This window comes from Halichoeres trimaculatus, unplaced genomic scaffold (genome assembly GCF_033239565.1).
Source record: "Halichoeres trimaculatus isolate MK-OKI-2021-1 unplaced genomic scaffold, fHalTri1.1 fHalTri1_scaffold_11, whole genome shotgun sequence".
Taxonomy (NCBI): domain Eukaryota; kingdom Metazoa; phylum Chordata; class Actinopteri; order Labriformes; family Labridae; genus Halichoeres; species Halichoeres trimaculatus.
In genome coordinates this window covers 14,523,125-14,543,494 of record NW_027437189.1, presented here as the reverse complement: position 1 = coordinate 14,543,494, position 20,370 = coordinate 14,523,125, and the positions used below count along the sequence as shown (strand labels likewise).

Genomic DNA, 20,370 nt, shown 5'->3' with positions numbered 1-20,370 from the left:
CCCCCTATCTGAAGAGCAAATTCAACAGAAGGTAACCAGCTGTTTTCACCCTGACAGACTCAGGTCAGGTGACTTTTTTTGTAATGATGACATTAAAGTGGATAAAGTGATCACCACCCTGATGTGAATGTCATCTCTGTTTGCGATGTAACATAAAGTTTATGTCTTCAGACCCCATTTGTGCAGTCAAACCCACACCTCAGATTACTTTCTCGTGTGTCTCTGCTATTTGCTTTTTGTTTTTACTGCTGTCCTGCCCTCATGACCTCCAGTCTACGTGGCGTCGGCGTCAACAAGCACCATAACGACGTGTGAACTTTTGGGCATGCAGTGACAATGGCGCCTTTAGACAGGTGCATATAGCCCCATCAGCGGCCACCGTGGAGCTTTTTAGACTCTTTGCAATGCTAAACAGAACCCACTGAAGGCACCGCACATTCCTGTGTGATGGCTGGCACCTGATTTCAGACTCAAAGGGTGTGTGCATGAACTCATCCTGGAAGGAAACTTCTAAGACACTCGGGGGGCGCAAAAAACTCTTTGCGTCAACACGAAATGGGGGGGATTAAATTATAAGTTTAAAACCTTTTACGCAGAAACAGAGCCATGAAATTGAGATAAACGCCTTGAAATAAGATTAAAGGATTACTTCACTTAAGGGGCATGATAAATTGGAAATCGGGAAGCAGTGGGGTGTTCATCTACACTTATAACTCGATCTTTTAAAATAATCCAGCAATCGTTATTCAACCGAGGACAAACAGGTAACAGTTTAATTTCCGAGCAGGACGCAGCTCCCGCTAACCAGGGGCAGCAGGTATTTCTCATTCAGTAAAAATGGTAAATCGCCTTGATGTGAACCCCATTTCCTCTCGGGGCATCATCCCAACATATCACCCGGAGGCACGTTACTAAATAGGGCCCTGTCTGGCTTTACATCATCATAATGCTCCTGACAGCTGGGTTAATTTTACCTCGGATCATGCTGTGAGCAAGCTGGGGAACAGTGCCTCTTTTATTCACACGAGTTTATTCCCCGCAGAGAGACAGAGAATGAGAGCTGCAGTCAGGATGATCCATGCGTCTTGTGTTTTGTACTGCCAAGTGAACAGAGCGTTTGTCTCATGTACCTTCTCAAGATGCTTCTCACTGTGGGAGCGTAAAAGCTCCGGGGCACAGACGCACAAAAGAGCCAAATCAGACTCTTATAGGTGGCAGGAAAAGGTCGTAGTGTCCTTAGAGTCCTTTAACATTTAAGATGAATGAAAAAAACATCTTCAGACTATGGAGAAATCATCTCCATCTACTATTATATTTTTCCAAGTAGTCACTAGTCTTAAATTTAAACCATAGGCTATCCCATGCACATTTTAGGTATAGTCTTTTAATAATGAATCTGAATGCATGTAGAGATTTAAAACATAGAGTTGACGGGGAGATCATTTATAACCGACAGAGGACGCTGCAGTTTCATTCTTTAATGACACGGGTTGCAGAGCTGGGTAGAAATTTAAAATAAATAAATAACTGCCCATTTTAAAATACGTCTTTATTGTCTTGTTTCCTCTCGTTTATCCTACTCTTTTTTTTAATTAAAAAAAAAAAATATTTTTGCACATTTCAGAGGTGAAATTCATGTTTACACAAACAAATGCATCATTGTAATGTAAATATGGACCTATGAGGCAGTGAAATGCACAGCCTTCCTGCTTTGGGCCCATTGGGGGCACTTCGCTAGTACGAAGGTGCCTGGCCTGGCACCCTGACGCACGGGGTGTGTCTCTGGGCGGGGAAGTGCCCACCCACCCCTCTGCCTCTCCCCTTAGGTTACTATATGAAGCCGCTGCTTTGCCTTCAGTCAGCAATACACGCTTAACCCCGGCGGTGTCCTCACTTGTTAGACAGATCCGTATCACACCTGATTCGCGAACCAGAGCTGACTTGGTGAGTGATCCTAAGATTAGCGAACACACGGAAAACGGATCTTTGTTGCTCATCGGGAAAATCTTAAACCACAACATGCCTCGGTCATTCCTTGTCAAGAAGTATTTCTCCAACAAGAAGCCATGCTACAGGGAAAGCCACCTGGAGAGCCAGAAAGGTATGTCCCTGTCTGATATTTTTCTGCTCTGGTGTATGGTTGTTAAAGAGGAGACATTTCAAGAGATCACCTTTGGAGAACATAAATGTTCCAGTAAAGATAGACGTTACTTCTGCATAAGACAGGGCACCTGCTGAATGTTTGTGGGAGTAGTTAAATGGATCTTAAACCCAAGCTGTAACAGGACACCTCAGATGAAAATGAGCTTAATGCTTAATTTGATTATCCGTCCATTAAATTGACACTTCACCTGACTCCCTCTGTTTTGTCTCACCAGCTTTGGTGCCTGAAAGCTTTCCCCGGGCTGAACTTCCAATGCAGCTCAACAGCTCGGCCCTGACCTGCTACCCCACAAGCCCATTCTTCAGCAGCGCTGAAACCCTTTCTGCTCCACTATCCCCCATCACTCCAGTGTCTCTGTCCCCTTCACCGCTACACCCCCTGGACCTCAGCAGCTCTCCATCCAGCAGCAGCGGTGAGGAAGAGGATGACGGTGGCCGCACCTCAGATCCTCCCAGCCCAGATATAATCCAGCACCTCTACCACTGCATGCACTGCAGCAACAGCTACACCAGCCTCTCTGCACTGTCCCACCATCAGATGGCCCAGCACCCACACTCCCTCTGTGCTCCCCTGCAGCAGACGCCTTCCCTGCCTGGTGAGGTCTCTACACGCCCGGCCTTCCACTGCAAACATTGCCCCAAGGAGTACACAAGCCTGGGGGCACTGAAGATGCACATTCGCTCACACACTTTGCCGTGTGTTTGTCCCACCTGTGGCAAAGCTTTCTCCAGACCATGGCTGCTCAGAGGACACATCCGCACACACACAGGTATGCATCAGTTTAACTCTCTCATTTGTAAATGTAGCAGCTGGTTGACTCTTTTTTTTTATTGATGTCTCCTACTGTGCACAAATGTTACTGCTGAGTGTGACCAAACCTTATCTCATGCAAAAGGCAATCTGCTTTAAGTTAATCAGAGTAGCCCTCAGTTATCTCACAGTTATTTAGGAAACATCCACCTGAAGAGGGACCTTTTGGCCCAGTAAAGAAGCATTCCCCTAACTTTTCTTTCTTTTGATTTCCTTTAGGTGAGCGCCCCTTTGCATGCCAGCACTGTAACCGTGCCTTTGCTGATCGCTCCAACCTCCGTGCCCACCTGCAGACCCACTCCGAAGTGAAGAAGTACCAGTGTGTGTCTTGCTCAAGAACATTCAGCCGAATGTCCCTGCTACACAAACACAGCGCGTCAGGATGCTGCCCTGCCTCTTAGACTCACATTCCTTGAACTGTAACTGTAAGCCAGATGAAGCTGCTTGCTGTTTGAATCCAAGACACACCCAAAAGGGACACTGGATGGGGCAGGAAGCTGGATCTCAGCGCTTTTACCCAAAGACTTATTAAGTGCCTTAAAATTATCCAGTTTGTTTTCATTTCCTTTTTTTTTTCTTGAGGTTATATTGGAATCAGCTGAGCTTTTTCCTCTGCTGTGTCCTAACAAGTGTGTATCAGTGTATGTGTATGTGGTTTGAGGGCAGCTGGACATGCAGTTAATTCCCAGGAAACTCCATCGGTGCCGGCCGGTCCGGGACTCTTGCCACGTTGCAGCTGCTCGTGTGTGTGTATGTCATTCCTCGCCATATCATACATAAATGGCATGTGTGAGTGTATGAGCAAGTGTGTGTGTGTTTGGACAGCTGTCTGTGTATAGTGTGTTGTGGAGTCAGGGTGCTGAGTGACGTGTTAGCCGTGACCTCGGTGACAGGTGACCCTGCTCATGCCACATTCGGTGTGTGTTGTATGAGATGAAAGGACCACTTCCACTTGACCAAAAACACAACTTGCCTCTTCTAATGTCAAATATCAAACCTCTTGTTTTGGGGACAATCATACTTTTTATGTATTTTTTTGACAAACACTTTCAAATGAATAGTACTGTGCCTTTCTCTGCCATGTGTAAATAAAAGCTTTGTTTTTTAAAAAGAACTGCCTGCTCCAGACTTTTTGTGCTGGTGAAATTAGTTATAATGACGAAAGGTATTGAAGTGACTCACAACTTAATGAGCTCATCAGGACAGACATGACAGATTCTGAATGGGAAGAAAAAGCTGTGTGTGTCAGTGTAAAGAGGGCAGGGGAAGAGTTTGTGTGATGGTGAGTGATATGGGGAACACCTGCACACACCTGCTGGGTTGTCAGCACCAACACAGTACTCACATGGAGGACACATGCTTAAAGGAAGGGGGTTGACTGAGGGAGTGCAGGTGGAAGGCAGACAGGGTCTCAATAGTGGGTGAAAAAAAAAGAGGTGTGACTTAGAGCTGAGGAGGAATCATGAAATCAACCTGGTGGAGGAATCCCTGACCTCCTTCTTACAGGAGTAGTCAGGACTAACTATCTACTCCAACTGTCTGCCTTCAGACTCTGGTCAGCTCACAGGAACTCCACGAGGAAGTCTCTTCATTCGCAATCCAGCTGAGCGAACATCCAGGGTGCACACATGGCAGCAACGTGTCCACAGCCCCTCTCGCCCTCCTGACCCTTACACACTGACGCCAGCATGTCTTAGTGAGGTAACAGTGCATTTCCTCCAATAGCTTCCAGTGATGAGAGGTAGATGTCAGGGTTTTGGGGAGGAGAGGGGGAGTAGAGGAGGCTCTCAAAAAGCAAAGGATCACATTGCAGGGCTTGTCATGATCACTTGTCCAGTGTAAACAGGTCCAGAAAAGAATGCTTGCACACATCCCCACACAAACATTTTGAGTTTTTTCTGTGATTAATGGGGGATTTTTCACTGCTTATATCTCCAGGCTGTTCTTGAGGAGGAGGAAGAGTCATGTAGCTGCTGCACACCTACGCAGCAAGTGAGTCAGAAAGAAGCAGGCCACAAAAGGGGGATTAAACCTTACTTGAACTGCAAACATTGTCTTATTTCATGGGCACAGAAACAAGCAGCGATGAATGAGTTGTGTTGGAGATGCACCATACACATTACACCTATTTCTTGTGAATCTAAACTAAAGCTTCACAAATGGCCATATAAATATCCTTTTTGCCCAACAGATTCAGATAATCTGTGGCTGTTTTGAAACTTAACTCTGACATCTAGCTGGGGGGACATTTTCTTATGATGCGCAGTGTGTAGGAGGCACTCTATCACCTGTAGCTGTGAGGCAATGAGATCACTGGACCTGTCACCTTTCTCTTTCATTTAGTGTGTGTGTGTGTGTGTGTGTGTGTGTGTGTGTGTGTGTGTGTGTGTGTAATATCATATCGGCCTCCTCAAAGTGTTTTAATGTTCGCAGCGTCATGCATGTGGCCCCTGACTAATGTGACATTCCTGAGCCATTAGTGACAGACATATAATATGGCCGTCTGACAGACAAAAAAAAAATCTGTCTGCTGTCTGTGCAGTCAGCTAGTGAGTCACTGTAATAATTTGATTTTCCTGTTACAGGAGATAATGCAATGATCCAATTAGAAAAGGGGATTTCCAATAAAAGGGAATTCTCACCAGTTAACTTTGGTGGATGACAATATCTAATATCAGTCACGACTCAAAAGATTTTCATTAGACGAAATTGGCTACGAACCCAAACACAACTAAGTTCTAAAAGTCCAAAAGATGTACATTTAAAACATTCAGCCCCAGAAAATTTAAACAACCACAAAGCAAGCAGATACAAATTCAGTGGATATCAACAGAACAGGAAAACTCCAAAACTGTAGGGGGTGCTAGTTAAAGAAAAACCATGGACTGAATAGAACCCTGAACAGATCAACCTGTGTGATGTAAAAAACTATAGAGCTCCCTCTAGTGACTTTCTACAGAAGAGGTCTCAAAGTCTGCCTTCTCTATTGTTATAGATGGAGCATCGGCAAAGCTAGAAAATCAAAATATATACAATTTTTTCCCCTCAGACTTCCCTTTTGCATTTAAGCTTTGTTTTTATCATGGAGATTTTTTTTGTGCAAGTGGTCATTTCGTGAATAAGCTTTACTCTTATTAGATATTAGGTTGCTAGGTGCTGCCTTGTTGGCTATGGCTGCCTTTTGCGGCAGCTCTCTCTTCTTTGTCCGTTTCTTGTAATTTTTTAGTGTCTTTTATTGTAATCTTTGTATTTGGAGTGGATCATTACTTTGTATGGCACATTTGTTGGTCATGGATTCCAACGTTTTTGTTGCTTCAGTGATACTTTTAATACTTTTTCTCCTGTGTTTCTCTGGAGACCCTACATGTAACCATGGCAGCATTGTTTACATGTGAACTCAGCTGTTAGCAGCCTGTAGCATGTCAATGCTAACTAGTGTAAGGCCTGATGTCTTCCCACAAGGTGAGGAGAAGGAGGTGAGGACGACGTGCTGGTTCTCAGGTGTGAGCTAAGAAGTGACGACATCGACCTGTCCTTCCATCCATCGTTATTGGGAATGTAAGATCTATCTCCAATAAGATGGACGAGCTAGCCGTGCTAACCCAACAACAGAGGGAATACCAGAAGGCAGAGTAGCATCATGCTATTCACATGGCTAACGGAGCTAATATCAGCACCAACGCCATGTTGGAAGAGCTTCACCTGCTGTGAGCAGACAGGATACAGGAGACAGAGATGGAGAATAACTGAAGAAGCTCAGTCCTGGACCCTCTGGAGGTGGAGGCTGGCTGAACTGGAGAATGATGGACAAGCTGTCGTCATCTATTTTCTTATGGACCTTTTTGCACTTTCTATACACTTTCTTACTTTTGTTCACTTGATTGCTGCTGTGACTTCAATTTTGTTGTAGTTGTTACTATGACAATAAAATTCTATTCTATTCTATTCTATTCTATTCTATTCTATTCTATTCTATTCTATTCTATTCTATTCTATATATGATAATGAAAGGATAATTTGTTGACAGCTCTGTTGAAAAATGCAGGCTAGTGTTAATTTTGTCAATGATCTGAGATCTGCTATCCACCTAACCAGCTGATGGCATCTTGATTTGACAGCGGTAGTTGTCAAGTAGAGCTCTCCTTAAGAAGACACAATGTCTTCCAAAACACGTCACATATTTTACAGACGCTGAGGTTTTGTGTGTTTTTTGGTGAACTTTAACTCTGTGGATTGAGTGTCTGGTCACTTTATTTTCCCCTCTAAGCTGTTCTAGTTATAGTCTTCTACTGGCTTGAAGCTATCCTTTCAATTACATTTGTATGATTTCATTTCTATGCTGGATTTGTGTGTTTTTGGCATCGCTTCCCTTATTCATTAGCAGCAGCTTTGTCATGAAACTCTTTGTTCAAGCGTTTTGAAGCACATTTAATCATCTGTAGTTTCCAGTCATTGTGTTTTGTGCTGGACTTGAGTTAGAATCTGCAGCCCATTTTTTTCCCCAAGGCTTTGCATTTCCATGGAAAGAATGTCTTAGCATTATTTCTTCACTCTAAGAAGTGAAAACAGTTGATATATAGCTGCTTTTTTATTTGCTGATACCCCCTGAATACTAGGCCTGGATGTTGTTTTGTTGAATCATCCTTGGTTTTGTGTACACATAAGCTGATGTTTGACAGTTTGCAGCCGGATGAGTTTTACTTTGTTATGGAGTGCTGAGCAGAAATAAATGCTCTCTCTAAACAATCATCCTGTGTATACTCATAATTATGGCCTCACATGTGTGAAGCAGAGCAGATTATAGTGTTGTATAAACCCCATTGATTTGAACCATGAAGCAGTGCTGTGAATCAACAATAACACAAACCTTTTCTGACATGTGGGATTCCGACGAAGGAAAGCTGGAAATTACTGATTTCTTCTTCTGCTCTTTTTTCAGTGTATGTGTTTGTGAAAATGTCCGGGACACAGGAAGTGGCCTGTCAGTCTGGAATAACCTCAGCTCTCCCAATAAGCAGTGATGCAAGGCATCTGGGTGCGGTCATGTCTGTTTGTGTGCACACAGATGTATGAGTGTGTTTGCGAGTCTCTGCAAAGTAAAGTTTTCTCTCTGTCAGGAGTTTATGACACGCCATATTGAGAAAGTGAAAGTGTACAGTATATTGCTGAAATCAGAGCATGAGGGTGCAGAGCTGAATCACCAAGACTATCAGATTCAAGCCAAGGAGGTGTAGTCACTGGGTTAAAGTTTCAAACAAGCTGCAGTGCTCCTTACACAATACCATTGCCCAAAGCTTCAGCGGCAGCCCTCTGTCATCGTCTTTGGTCTTTAGCAGACAATGAAAAAAGATTTTCAAAGGCTAGCATCATCTCTTCTGGCTGTAAGACGGGACAGTCTGTAGAATGGTATGGAGCTTGAGGGGAACAGTTTTTTATGAAAAATTTAATTTGAGTTTTATTTAAAGCTCTCTTGAGAAACTTTAAGTTATGTTGATTTTGCGCCCCATGTGTCCTAGCTTATTTGTCCTTTACATATCTAAGTCATGTTTTGACAAATTGAACTCAGTACCCTGCTCTTTCTTAACAAATTAAAAAAAACTTTGCCTTAAAAAGATGTAAATACTCTATTGGTAAAAAGTTTTAGATCACACCAAATTTTTCCAGTTTTTTAATGAAATTCAAGCAGCTCAAGTCGACTGGATAACTAAAGGTAAGGTTACTCATAACTGAAAATAATGCACATTTCATATTGTACAAACAGGCTTTTTTAGGGAGAAAAAAATGGCTTCACAACTTTTGGAAAAATTAGGATAATCAACGTCACACTGCAAAAAACCTGAAATCTTATCAAGTGTTTTTGTTATGATTCTGTTTTGGCTTTGTTTTTGTTGTAGGGTTTCGTTCTGTTTTTCCTCCTCCCCCTCCCCTTTCTGTTCTTTCTCCTGCAGGTAGGTGAGTGGCAGGGGGTGTGGCTGGCTTCTCTTCTCTGCAGCAGAGGCACACCTGGGTCCACTCAGCTAATCTACTCACCTATAAAAGCCTGGTCTTCACGTCACTGCTCTGCCAGATAATTCCGTTCACCTTGGTAGTCTTCCAGTGTTCTTTTGTGTGGTCTTTCTAGTTGCTAGTTGCTAAAGTTTTTGGTGTTTTTTCTGCAGTGTGATTCTTACCTGTGTTTTTTGTGTGCAGAAGTCCCGGTGTGCCTCGCGGCGTTTTTTCGGTTTCACCTGTACCTGTGCTCCTGTTTGTCTTCGGAGGATTCTCGTCGGCCAGCCAGCTCCCTGCCTTCACTGCCTGACTTTTTGAGTTATTAAAGACTTCTGGTTTTTTGACCTTACTTACCTGTGTCAGTCTCTGCTTTGGGGTCAGTTTGAACTAAGACCTAACAGAATTATCTGGCCAAAATGGACCCCGCAGAGACTGATAGACTCAGGCAAGCTTTGTCTTCACAAGGAGCTTTGGTTGGACAGCATGAAAAGGCCCTTTGTGAAATAATGAGCACCCTACAAACCCTTACCACCGGTATGGCACAACTCGGCAGCCATCTTGACCAGGTCTCCACTCATCTTTCCACACTTACTGCTCCAGGTCCGGCTTCTGCTTCCACTGCTGCTACAGCTACGGCTCCAGCACCTGCTCTGGCTTCAACCCACATCCAGCCCAGCGCTCCCCGTGAACCCTTTATCCCCACACCTGTCAGGTATTCAGGAGTGCTAGGGTCATGCAGTCAGTTCCTTCACCAGTGTTCTCTTGTGTTTGATCAGCAACCTTTAACATACACATCTGATAAGTCGAAGGTAGCTTTCATTATGAGCTTGTTAACTGATAAGGCCTCAGCCTGGGCTGTAGCTATGGCTAATAGTAACTCACCCATCTGTGATTCTTTTCAGTTATTCTCAACTGAAATGCTCAGAGTGTTTGATCATCCCCTACAGGGTAAGGAAGCCAGTAACCGGCTTCTTTCCTTACGTCAGGGTTCTGATTCAGTATCCAATTACTCCATTGATTTTCGTATCCTTGCAGCAGAGAGTGGTTGGGATGAGAAGGCTTTACAAGGAGTTTTCTTTCGTGGGCTAAGTGAGGAGTTAAAGGATGAGTTAGCTGTTCGAGATGAAACAACTTCCTTAGAGGAGTTAATTTCCTTGGCTATTCGCTTAGACAACCGCCTCCGTGAGAGGCGTAGGGAGAGAGCAGGCAGGCAAAGATTCCCTTTTTCCCTCTCCAACTCCAAGCCTCCTCACCAGTCTACACCTTCAGTTCATCAGTCTACTCGTTTGGAGCCACCATCCACCAGTGTCTCTCCGCCTACAGCATCATCTCCTCCCATCTCTGAGGAACCCATGCAGCTGGGGAGAATGAGGCTCACTCCTGAGGAACGGCAACGTCGCCTCCGCCAGAGATTATGTTTTTACTGTGGTCAGGCTGGCCACATCCTGGTTCATTGTCCTGTTTTGCCAAAAGAGCAGGCTCATCAGTAACAGAGGGGGCGCTGGTGAGCCATACTGCAGACGGTTCATCCCCCTCAAGACGCTTGCAGCTTAAAGGTACTGTTTCCTGGTCTCAAGTCTCTCATCCCCTCCAAGTCTTGGTAGATTCAGGTGCTGATGACAATTTCATTGACTCTGGTTTTGTATCTCGATTTAACCTTCCCTCAGAGCCCCTTCCTGAGCCTAAGGACGTGTTTGCTTTAGACGGAAAGCTCCTTGCTTGTGTCACTCATCGCACTGGCCCTATTTCACTGGTTGTTTCGGGTAACCATCACGAGACGATTTCACTGTACATAATTTCTTCACCCTCCTCACAACTCGTGTTAGGTCTTCCCTGGCTCAAGCTTCACAATCCACACATTGATTGGTCAACCTTATCCATCACCAACTGGAGCCTGTTTTGTCACTCACACTGTTTGCACTCTGCTATACCTACCTCTGCCACTACCACGTCTGATTCACCTAGACCTGTTGACCTCTCTTCTGTTCCCTCTGTGTACCATGACCTTGGAGAAGTTTTCAACAAGGACCGTGCCTTATCGCTGCCCCCCCATAGACCTTATGACTGTAGCATTGACTTGCTCCCTGGTGCACCTTTACCTTCCAGCAAGCTTTATAATCTCTCAAGGCCGGAAAGGGAGGCCATGGAGACTTATATTACTGACTCTTTGGCTGCTGGACTCATCCGTCCCTCTACTTCCCCAGTAGGGGCAGGATTTTTTTTTGTTGAGAAGAAGGACAAGACTCTGCGCCCCTGTATTGACTACAGGGGCTTAAATGACATTACAGTGAAAAACAAGTATCCTCTTCCACTCATTGACTCTGCTTTTGCTCCCCTCAGCCAAGCCACCATCTTCTCTAAGTTGGATCTCCGCAATGCCTACCACTTGGTGAGGATAAGGGAGGGGGATGAGTGGAAGACGGCCTTTAACACGCCTTTGGGACATTTTGAGTATCTTGTCATGCCTTTTGGTCTTACTAATGCTCCTGCTGTTTTTCAGGCACTCATTAATGACGTCCTGCGTGACATGCTCAACAGATTTGTGTTCGTATATTTGGATGATATTCTGATTTTTTCTCGCACTCTCCAGGAGCATGTTCAGCATGTGAAATTGGTGCTGCAAAGACTATTAGAGAACAGACTTTATGTTAAAGCAGAGAAATGTGAGTTTCATGCTTCCTCTGTTAGTTTTCTTGGTTTCATTGTGGAGAAGGGCCAAATAAAGACCGACCCTGCCAAGGTCATGGCAGTGGCCGAATGGCCCGCTCCTACAACTAGGAAACAACTCCAGAGGTTTCTTGGTTTTGCAAATTTTTATCGAAGGTTTATCCGAGACTATAGCAGAGTTGCTGCACCTCTTACCAAGTTAACTTCTGTCAAGGTTCCGTTTGTTTGGTCTGCTGAGGCAGAGGCTGCTTTTGTTCTGTTGAAGGGTTTGTTTTCCTCTGCTCCTGTGTTGTCCCACCCTGATCCTACAGCTCAGTTTGTGGTGGAGGTTGATGCCTCAGACTCTGGCGTTGGTGCTGTTCTTTCTCAACGTTCCACCTCTGATCAGAAGCTGCACCCCTGTGCTTTCTTCTCCCGACGGCTCACCCCAGCAGAGAAGAATTACGATGTTGGGAACAGAGAACTGCTGGCTATCGTTTTGGCCTTTCAAGAATGGAGGCACTGGCTGGAAGGATCTACGCACCCATTTGTGGTATGGACAGATCACAAGAATTTGTCTTATCTTCGTTCTGCCCGCAGGCTAAACTCACGCCAGGCCCGTTGGGCTCTGTTTCTGGGACGTTTTAACTACACTCTGACGTACCGTCCTGGCTCTAGGAATGTTAAGCCTGATGCCCTGTCACGACAGTTTGCTCCGCCTGTTGAGGATGTTTCTGTTTCTGAGACTATTCTGCCATCTTCATGTGTGGTGGGAGCAGCTACTTGGGAGATTGAGAGGGTGGTCCAGGAGGCCCAAGTGGATCATCAGCCTCCTGAGGGTTGTCCGCCAAATCGTCTGTTTGTGCCCCCATCTGCTAGATCCTCGGTACTACAGTGGGGACATGCTTCCCGGATTGCTTGTCATCCTGGTTTTCATCGGACCCTGAGCCTTCTTCAGCAACGCTTCTGGTGGCCATCTATGTCTGCTGACACCAAGGAATACGTCTCTGCCTGCTCCGTCTGCGCCCGTGGCAAGGCCTCTCACCAGGCCCCAGCTGGTCTCCTTCGCCCTCTTCCCATTCCTCACAGGCCTTGGTCTCACATTGCTGTGGACTTCGTCACAGGCCTGCCTCCATCAGAAGGTAACACTACCATTCTGACTGTTGTTGACCGTTTTTCCAAGATGGTGCATTACATTCCCTTACCCAAACTGCCTTCTGCCCTGGAGACTGCCTCTTTGCTAACCCAGCATGTTTTCAGACTACATGGCATCCCACAGGACATTGTGTCGGACAGAGGTCCACAGTTCTCCTCACGGGTTTGGAGAGCCTTCTGTGAGGCTGTGGGGACATCGGCCAGTCTATCTTCTGGGTACCATCCTCAAACTAACGGTCAGACTGAACGAGTGAATCAGAATCTGGAGTCAGCCCTTCGATGTGTCACTGCTCGTAACCCAGTTTCCTGGTCCACCTACCTTCCCTGGGTTGAATATGCCCACAACTCCCTGGTTTCCTCTGCCACAGGTATGTCTCCATTTATGGCCTCTAACGGTTTTCAGCCTCCACTTTTCCCAGCCCAGGAGGCAGATGTGGCAGTCCCCTCTGTGCAGGGGCATCTTCGACGTGCTCGCCGAGTTTGGCGGGAGGCCAGAGCGGCTCTCACCCGTACTGCTGCTCGGAACCAGAGACTGGCAGACCGCCATCGCATTCCAGCCCCAGATTATCAGCCCGGCCAAAAGGTGTGGCTATCTTCCCGTGACCTCCCTCTTCAGACTGAATCCCGGAAACTGGCACCCAGGTATATTGGTCCCTATGAGATTGAACGCATCATCAACCCTAGAGTGGTTCGTCTAAAGCTTCCTCCCTCTTTGAATGTTCACCCATCATTTCATGTGTCGCTCCTGAAGCCAGTTACCACCAGTCCTCTGAGCCCTCCAGCCGAACCCCCTCCACCCCCCCGGATCATTGACAATCACCCAGCCTTCACTGTTCAGAAGTTGTTGGATGTCCGGAGGCGGGGTCGTGGATTCCAGTACTTGGTAGATTGGGAGGGGTATGGGCCGGAGGAGCGTTCATGGATTTCTCGCTCTCTGATTTTGGACCCTGCTCTCTTTAGAGACTTCTATTCACGGTACCCTGACAAACCTGGTAGGCCGCCAGGAGGCGTCCCTTGAGGGGGGGGTACTGTTATGATTCTGTTTTGGCTTTGTTTTTGTTGTAGGGTTTCGTTCTGTTTTTCCTCCTCCCCCTCCCCTTTCTGTTCTTTCTCCTGCAGGTAGGTGAGTGGCAGGGGGTGTGGCTGGCTTCTCTTCTCTGCAGCAGAGGCACACCTGGGTCCACTCAGCTAATCTACTCACCTATAAAAGCCTGGTCTTCACGTCACTGCTCTGCCAGATAATTCCGTTCACCTTGGTAGTCTTCCAGTGTTCTTTTGTGTGGTCTTTCTAGTTGCTAGTTGCTAAAGTTTTTGGTGTTTTTTCTGCAGTGTGATTCTTACCTGTGTTTTTTGTGTGCAGAAGTCCCGGTGTGCCTCGCGGCGTTTTTTCGGTTTCACCTGTACCTGTGCTCCTGTTTGTCTTCGGAGGATTCTCGTCGGCCAGCCAGCTCCCTGCCTTCACTGCCTGACTTTTTGAGTTATTAAAGACTTCTGGTTTTTTGACCTTACTTACCTGTGTCAGTCTCTGCTTTGGGGTCAGTTTGAACTAAGACCTAACAGTTTTTGTCTTTTTTAAAGTAAAAATCATCTTATTATACTCAATATGAGCCACTGTCAACTTATCAATCCAGAAAAATGTCTTGTTTCAAGTTATCAGTGTACAAAAAGATGTTTGAATCGCTTGAAACCAGTAAAAAAAATCTGCCAATGGAACAAGAAAAAATTGCTTGAAAATTTCCTTGAGACTAGAATAATTTCTTAATACAAGTAACTTTTCTCTTGTTCCATTGGCAGATTTTTTTTACTAGTTATGAGCAATTCAGACCTCATTTTTGTCCTTAAATAACTATAAACAAGACATTTTCTGGATTGGTCATGTGAATTTGGCTCATATTGAGTCTAAAAAGGAATTTTCTACTGAAAATAAGACAAAAACACTTAATAAGATCTCAGTTTTTGCAGTGCATGACACTGTGACATCAACTTTCAAACATGAAGGTGGAAGCGTGATGGGCTGATTTGCTCGATCCAGGGTTTGTCACCTCAGGCATCCTAAAAAAAATGGCTACCACAGTATTCTGCAGCGTCATCCAGTACCCTGTGGTATACGCCTCATTGGTCAGGAGTTCATCCTAAAATACCCAAAACAAAAGTTCAAGCTACACCATAACTACCTTCAGAAAAAAAAGATAGTCAGCTAGAAAGCAAGGAGTGGCCATCACAGTCTCCAGACCCAAACCCCATCAAGCTGGTTATGGGATGAAAGCAAAGAAAAATGATAGATAAGCAAACTACAAGTCTTACGAACATTTGATTTCTGTTGTAGAAAGAATGCCACGAGTGTGTCCAGCTGTTAAATCTGCTAAAGGTGGCTACTTTATTAGGTCGAAAGTTTGAGTTATTAATTGCTTCCATGATTCTTTTCTAAATTTATCTATTTGTCCCCTACAGTGGCCGATAGGTGTTAGCCGATTTGCAAAAGCAACAACATAAATAAAAAAGCCACAACACAAATACAGAAGCCACAACACAAAAGCAAACACCACAACATGAATACAAAAGCAACAACACAATTGAAGTTAGGGGACAGTTTTCCTAACGGACACAGAAAAGTTGTGAAAGTGATTTAATCAATGTTTTCTTTTGTAGCCTAAGCTATGATAAATATAGCTCTAATGCTAACGTTAATAAAGAAATATAAGTACTATGAAGGATATCAGGTGACACCCCTACAAAGTTATATTTATCATAGATGAAGTAAATCCTTTACTTACTTTTACAAGTTTTCTGTGTCCGTTTGGATATGTAACCTCTTTTAACTTCCATTGTGTTGTGGCTTTTGCACTCATGTTTTTGCTCTTGCAATCGGGTTTTAGTTTTTGCACATCATCTGACACCCACCAGTCACTGTAGTCCCCTCATTTCAGAGACAAAGAGACAACTGCAATGTTGTAAAACTATTGATCAGTGGTGTATAAATGAGGTTTTAATAGCATGCAGTCGACAGAAACCTTCCCCTTAACAATGGTTTCAAATATTACAAGTAACTGGAGAGGACATAGTTTGCTTCCTATTGACTTGTGTTATTTGAGGCTTACAGCTTTCTTTGACAATCTACATTTTTTAAAGGTTGTCAAGCTTTTTGTTCCTGATCCAACTCCTCAGTTTTTACAGTTTAGAGGAGTGGTTGAAGTGGGGACAAGAAAATGATAAAGATGAGATGAAACAGTAGAAACAGGTTAGATTGTGTGTGTGTGTGTGTGTGTGTGTGTGTGTGTGTGTGTGTGTGTGTGTGTGTGTGTGTGTGTGTGTGTGTGTGTTTTAAATAAAAGAGCAGTTCTGTTGAAAGGCCCTTTATCGAATCAGAGGGAGTATGACTGACTGAGGAATGCCAAAATGTTGCAAAGCAGAATTGGTCAATGAAGTGTTTATCAAGGAAACAGAGAAACGCTCTGTGTGGATCTTTATTTTTTAAGGGTGAGGATTCTGTACGGTTTCAGGATACCATGAGGTAACACATTTCAAATGTGGACATATGAGCTCAGATATCCGAACAAGTAAACTGATTTTACCCAAGGACAGGATACGGCCTTGCAGAGGGGGTACACACCATTTCCTGCCCACCTCCGCACTCCTGCTGTTCCCTTTCAGTCGTGTGTGTGTGTGTGTGTGTGTGTGTGTGTGTGTGTGTGTGTGTGTGTGTGTGTGTGTGTGTGTGTGTGTGTGTGTGGCTGGTGCTGTGTTTCCTCATAAACACAGACCCTCTCTGTCCCATGGGGTCAGAGGGTAGAGGATGAGCCATAAAAGGACAGTAGTGTAAACAAATGAGATATGTCACGTCAGTGTAACAGGTCTCCAACTTTCATCTACCATTTACCAGATTCTCAGAGTGGCCATTTTCTCCTGACGTCAAGGGTTGTAAGTTAAAGGGCTGTGATAATGTTAGACTTTCCTTCAGGTTGGCTAAAAGTATGGAGCTAAGGACTCTGACAATGCTAACATTTGACTGTTTCACTATTGGCCTGCTCTGAAAAGACCACTGTAAAAATCTGGAGGTATGCAGAGCCATATTTCTTACCAAAACAATATCTTTGTGAACTTAAAAGCTAGCCTACTCCAAGATGTTTGCTAGAATTAGCATCAAAGCACCTCCAAGCTAACATTACTTGTAACATGATGTCATAATACAAATTCTCAGTTAACGATGTTAGCTAAAAGAAAATGTTAGCAAAGGAAAGTTGAATGCTATTCTGATTCTGCTTACATTGATGCTAACTAGGAAGCTGTGTATCTACTGTTGGATCAAGTGACACTTTTAAATGCAACTGTTAGCAATAAAGTTGCTTTGTGTTGCATTTAGCTCTTGTTCATCAGGAGAAAACTGTTAGCACAATATGTTGTTTATGAAAAAATAGATTCATATTAGCATTCCTCTACTTCCAAGCTAACATAATTCATTAGGCTATATAATGTGATAAAGGAGTGAAGTCCCAGCTAATGATGTTTGATAGAAGTACAATGTTCTCTTTGAAAAAAAAAAAAAAAGTTACTCACATATTTTATCACATGGTAGCTGCCAGGGAACAAGACTGTGGTGTATAATTATCAATGCTCTAGCTTCAATATGCATGTTAAAGTGTTGTAATGAATACATCTTGTAGATTTGTTTTAAGGTCAATGTGACCACACAGTAACAAAAAAAGAGATATTTTTTAGCTCTTACTTTTAAAAAAAAGGATACAACATTTTTATCTCCATGTGGTGTGTTTATTCATCCCTTAAGAAAATCAAATTTAGAAAGCATTTCAAGCTTACATCTTTCAGCTCCTTCTTCAATTCTCCTTTTGCATTCTTATGGTCCAAACCTTTTTCTTTAGTTAAAAAGAAAACGTGTCATGTAAATTTATTAGGAGACAACACAGCCTACTCACTGAGCTCCATGATGCTGGCATGTTGTCACAACTTCAGACTTTTGCAGCTTAGCTGCTGGCTCTTAAGTGTTTGTTTGCCTTTTTTTTTTCTTTTTTTAAACTGTTTTGTTGAAAATGTCAGAATATTAGACTGTGGTCAATTTAAAAACATACAAAGCATTGTGTTGGAGAAATATAAGTTGAGAAACAGAGAAACAAAAAGAAACAAAAATAACCAAAATTACAAGAAGAAAATAAGATAAAAGAAAAACAAATGAGAAAAAAAGAGGAAAAGGTCAGCTTGGTTAAGTTTGCTTTGAAAATTTTAAAACTGAAATGAGAACAGATTCTTTCCAATTGTAAAAATGATATTCCAATGCTAAAGAATTTAAGTATTAAAAGGTCTACTGTCCAGAGCACCTGCTTCTGTAGCATCACCTCAAAGCCTTGTGCACATTGTTGCATAGAGCTAAGTCATTGTGGTTGTGAGAGTGGTAATGTGATCTTGGCTTAACACACTTCATTTCACCGATTAGCAAACACTCACCCAGAAAGAGAGGGAGGGGGGAGGACGGAAGTCAGCGACACACATGGATTAGTTGGAGGAAAATACTTTGGGCTTTGGTTTACTGACAGCTGAATAACTAAGATCCATGATCTTTGCACATTGACTTATCACACAGTTGATATTTTTGGCTTGCACTCTAGTGTAACGCAACTGTTGGCCAGCAAGGCTACTGTGTGGTGCAAGAAGAGAGATGTCTGGGCCAAATGTGCTCAAATCACACACAGAATAAGTACGGCATTGGGGAGCAAGTCGTGACATGACAGAGTGAGAGGGTGGGTTCTTTCGAGAGTGCATACCTGGGGATGTTTCTGAGAAAGCAGGTGTCAGAATGCTGAACGAACATCCAAACAGTGGCGAACAGAAATATAGTTGTCATTGGGAAGACTATGTTTGGATTTTTGGATGATTCTGCGTTACAACCCACATCGGAGAGATGAGAAATTCACCTGTGCTGACACGTTTTCCTCTTCACTTAAAGTCACCCCTCTCTCCACTCTCGCCCCTGTGTTGTGTCATTCCTTCCCTACCTCTTATTTACCTCAGTTATTCAGGTATTCACCCCCAGGGTGCTGCTGCTGGTGTTGAGAGGTGCAAGGTGCACTTTTGTCCTCCTGTCAGGACCTGTGTGGGCCCAGGGGGGCGCCAGCTGAAGCAGTGGGACACTTCTATTGTCCTGATGCATTCCAGTCAATGAAGGATACTTTGGGGAGCAAGGGAGGGGTTGCTTGGTGTAGGGGGGGCATTGCGGGTGGAGATCAGTCCTTGAGTTGGGGATCTGGTGGGGTTTTTTTGTGTGTGTTTATGTGTGTGTGTGTGTGTGTGTGTGTGTGTGTGTGTGTGTGTGTGTGTGTGTGTGTGTGTGTGTGTGTGTGTGTGAATGCAGAAAGCACAGATTGTCCCGTCCTATCCTGCCCCTCAAGGAGCCGCAGGGCAGGCGAATGCACCTGCCTGAAATCCACACCTCAGGGCCAGACGCCTATCTCCCCATATCTAAGGTTTTACAGAAACACAGCATGTGCCACACACAGGGTTCCATTTACACCCCTAAAAAAAGAGCACACCACTTCAAAACAAAAGAAATGTCAGCAATCAGACACTTAATCTGTTATCTATTCAGACTGTAGATCATTAGAAGCAGAATCACTCTCCTAACAGTTACCATGTAAAAGAAAATTTGAACCAACCTGTATGTTAAAGATCTGTTGAAGATTTCCAGAAAGTCAAAAAAGCCCTGCTAGCTTCAGAGGAAGTGGCAGATGAATGAAAAATTACTGTCAATGTGAACGTTTCGAAAACACTCGGATGTTCTGTTGTACTGGTTCAGATTTTATCTCATCTGACTAGTCACAGGGCCTTGTGCCTATCATGAAATTACAGCCATGTTGACATACAGTACCCTAACCCCTCTTATGTGATATTGTTAAGTCAGGAAACTGAATCTTGAAGAATAAATATTAAACTTGTAGAAGAAATTATCTACACGTGAATACACAACTTTATCGTGTTGTTTCATTTGGTCCACTTCATCTAAGTAAAGCAATAAAGTCAGGCGACTCACCCTCAAACTATTTCCCCCCTTTTCCAGGAGAGAACAAGCCACATGATACACAGCAAGCATGGAGACAGTTAATCCTGAAAAACAATAATCAATCACATCCAGAGACAGAGACTATCTACTTTCTACACCTTTGTCCTCGTCCTTAACTCTTTTTAGGTTTCATGTTTACTGTTTAATCCATTTCTTTGTACTTACCCCCATAATGATCACCTTACTTTGCTACACTGTTAAACTAAATGTGTTTTTTTTGGTTGTTTTGGCATAACAAGAGTAGACTGTGATTTGTCAGATTCACAACGCACAATGGGTCAGAAGCTGCATGTCAGAACACATGGTCAAGCTGATGTGCATGCTTGTGTGACTCCGTATGTGTGTGTGTGTGTGTGTGTGTGTGTGTGTGTGTGTGTGTGTGTGTGTGTGTGTGTGTGTGTGTGTGTGTGTGTGTGTGTGTGTGTGTGTGGGTGGGTGGGTGTAACCAGACCCTCTTTTGCAAGTAGGGACAGGTGTGTCACAACTTGACCACGCCCCCAGGCCACACGGCACCTCCTGTCCCTAACACCTGTCCCCTTCG

At 44.0% G+C, this 20,370-nt stretch overlaps 1 protein-coding gene across 1 annotated transcript; it reads left to right on the top strand.

Moving 5' to 3' along the window:
* Window positions 1–1,851: 1,851 nt before the first annotated feature.
* snai1b (snail family zinc finger 1b) lies at window positions 1,852–4,085 on the top strand. Its single transcript, XM_074681803.1, has 3 exons — window positions 1,852–2,101; window positions 2,379–2,933; window positions 3,194–4,085. The coding sequence occupies exons 1-3, from the start codon at window positions 2,020–2,022 to the stop codon at window positions 3,373–3,375; spliced, it is 819 nt and encodes a 272-aa protein (XP_074537904.1). The 5' UTR covers window positions 1,852–2,019; the 3' UTR covers window positions 3,376–4,085.
* Window positions 4,086–20,370: the final 16,285 nt, after the last annotated feature.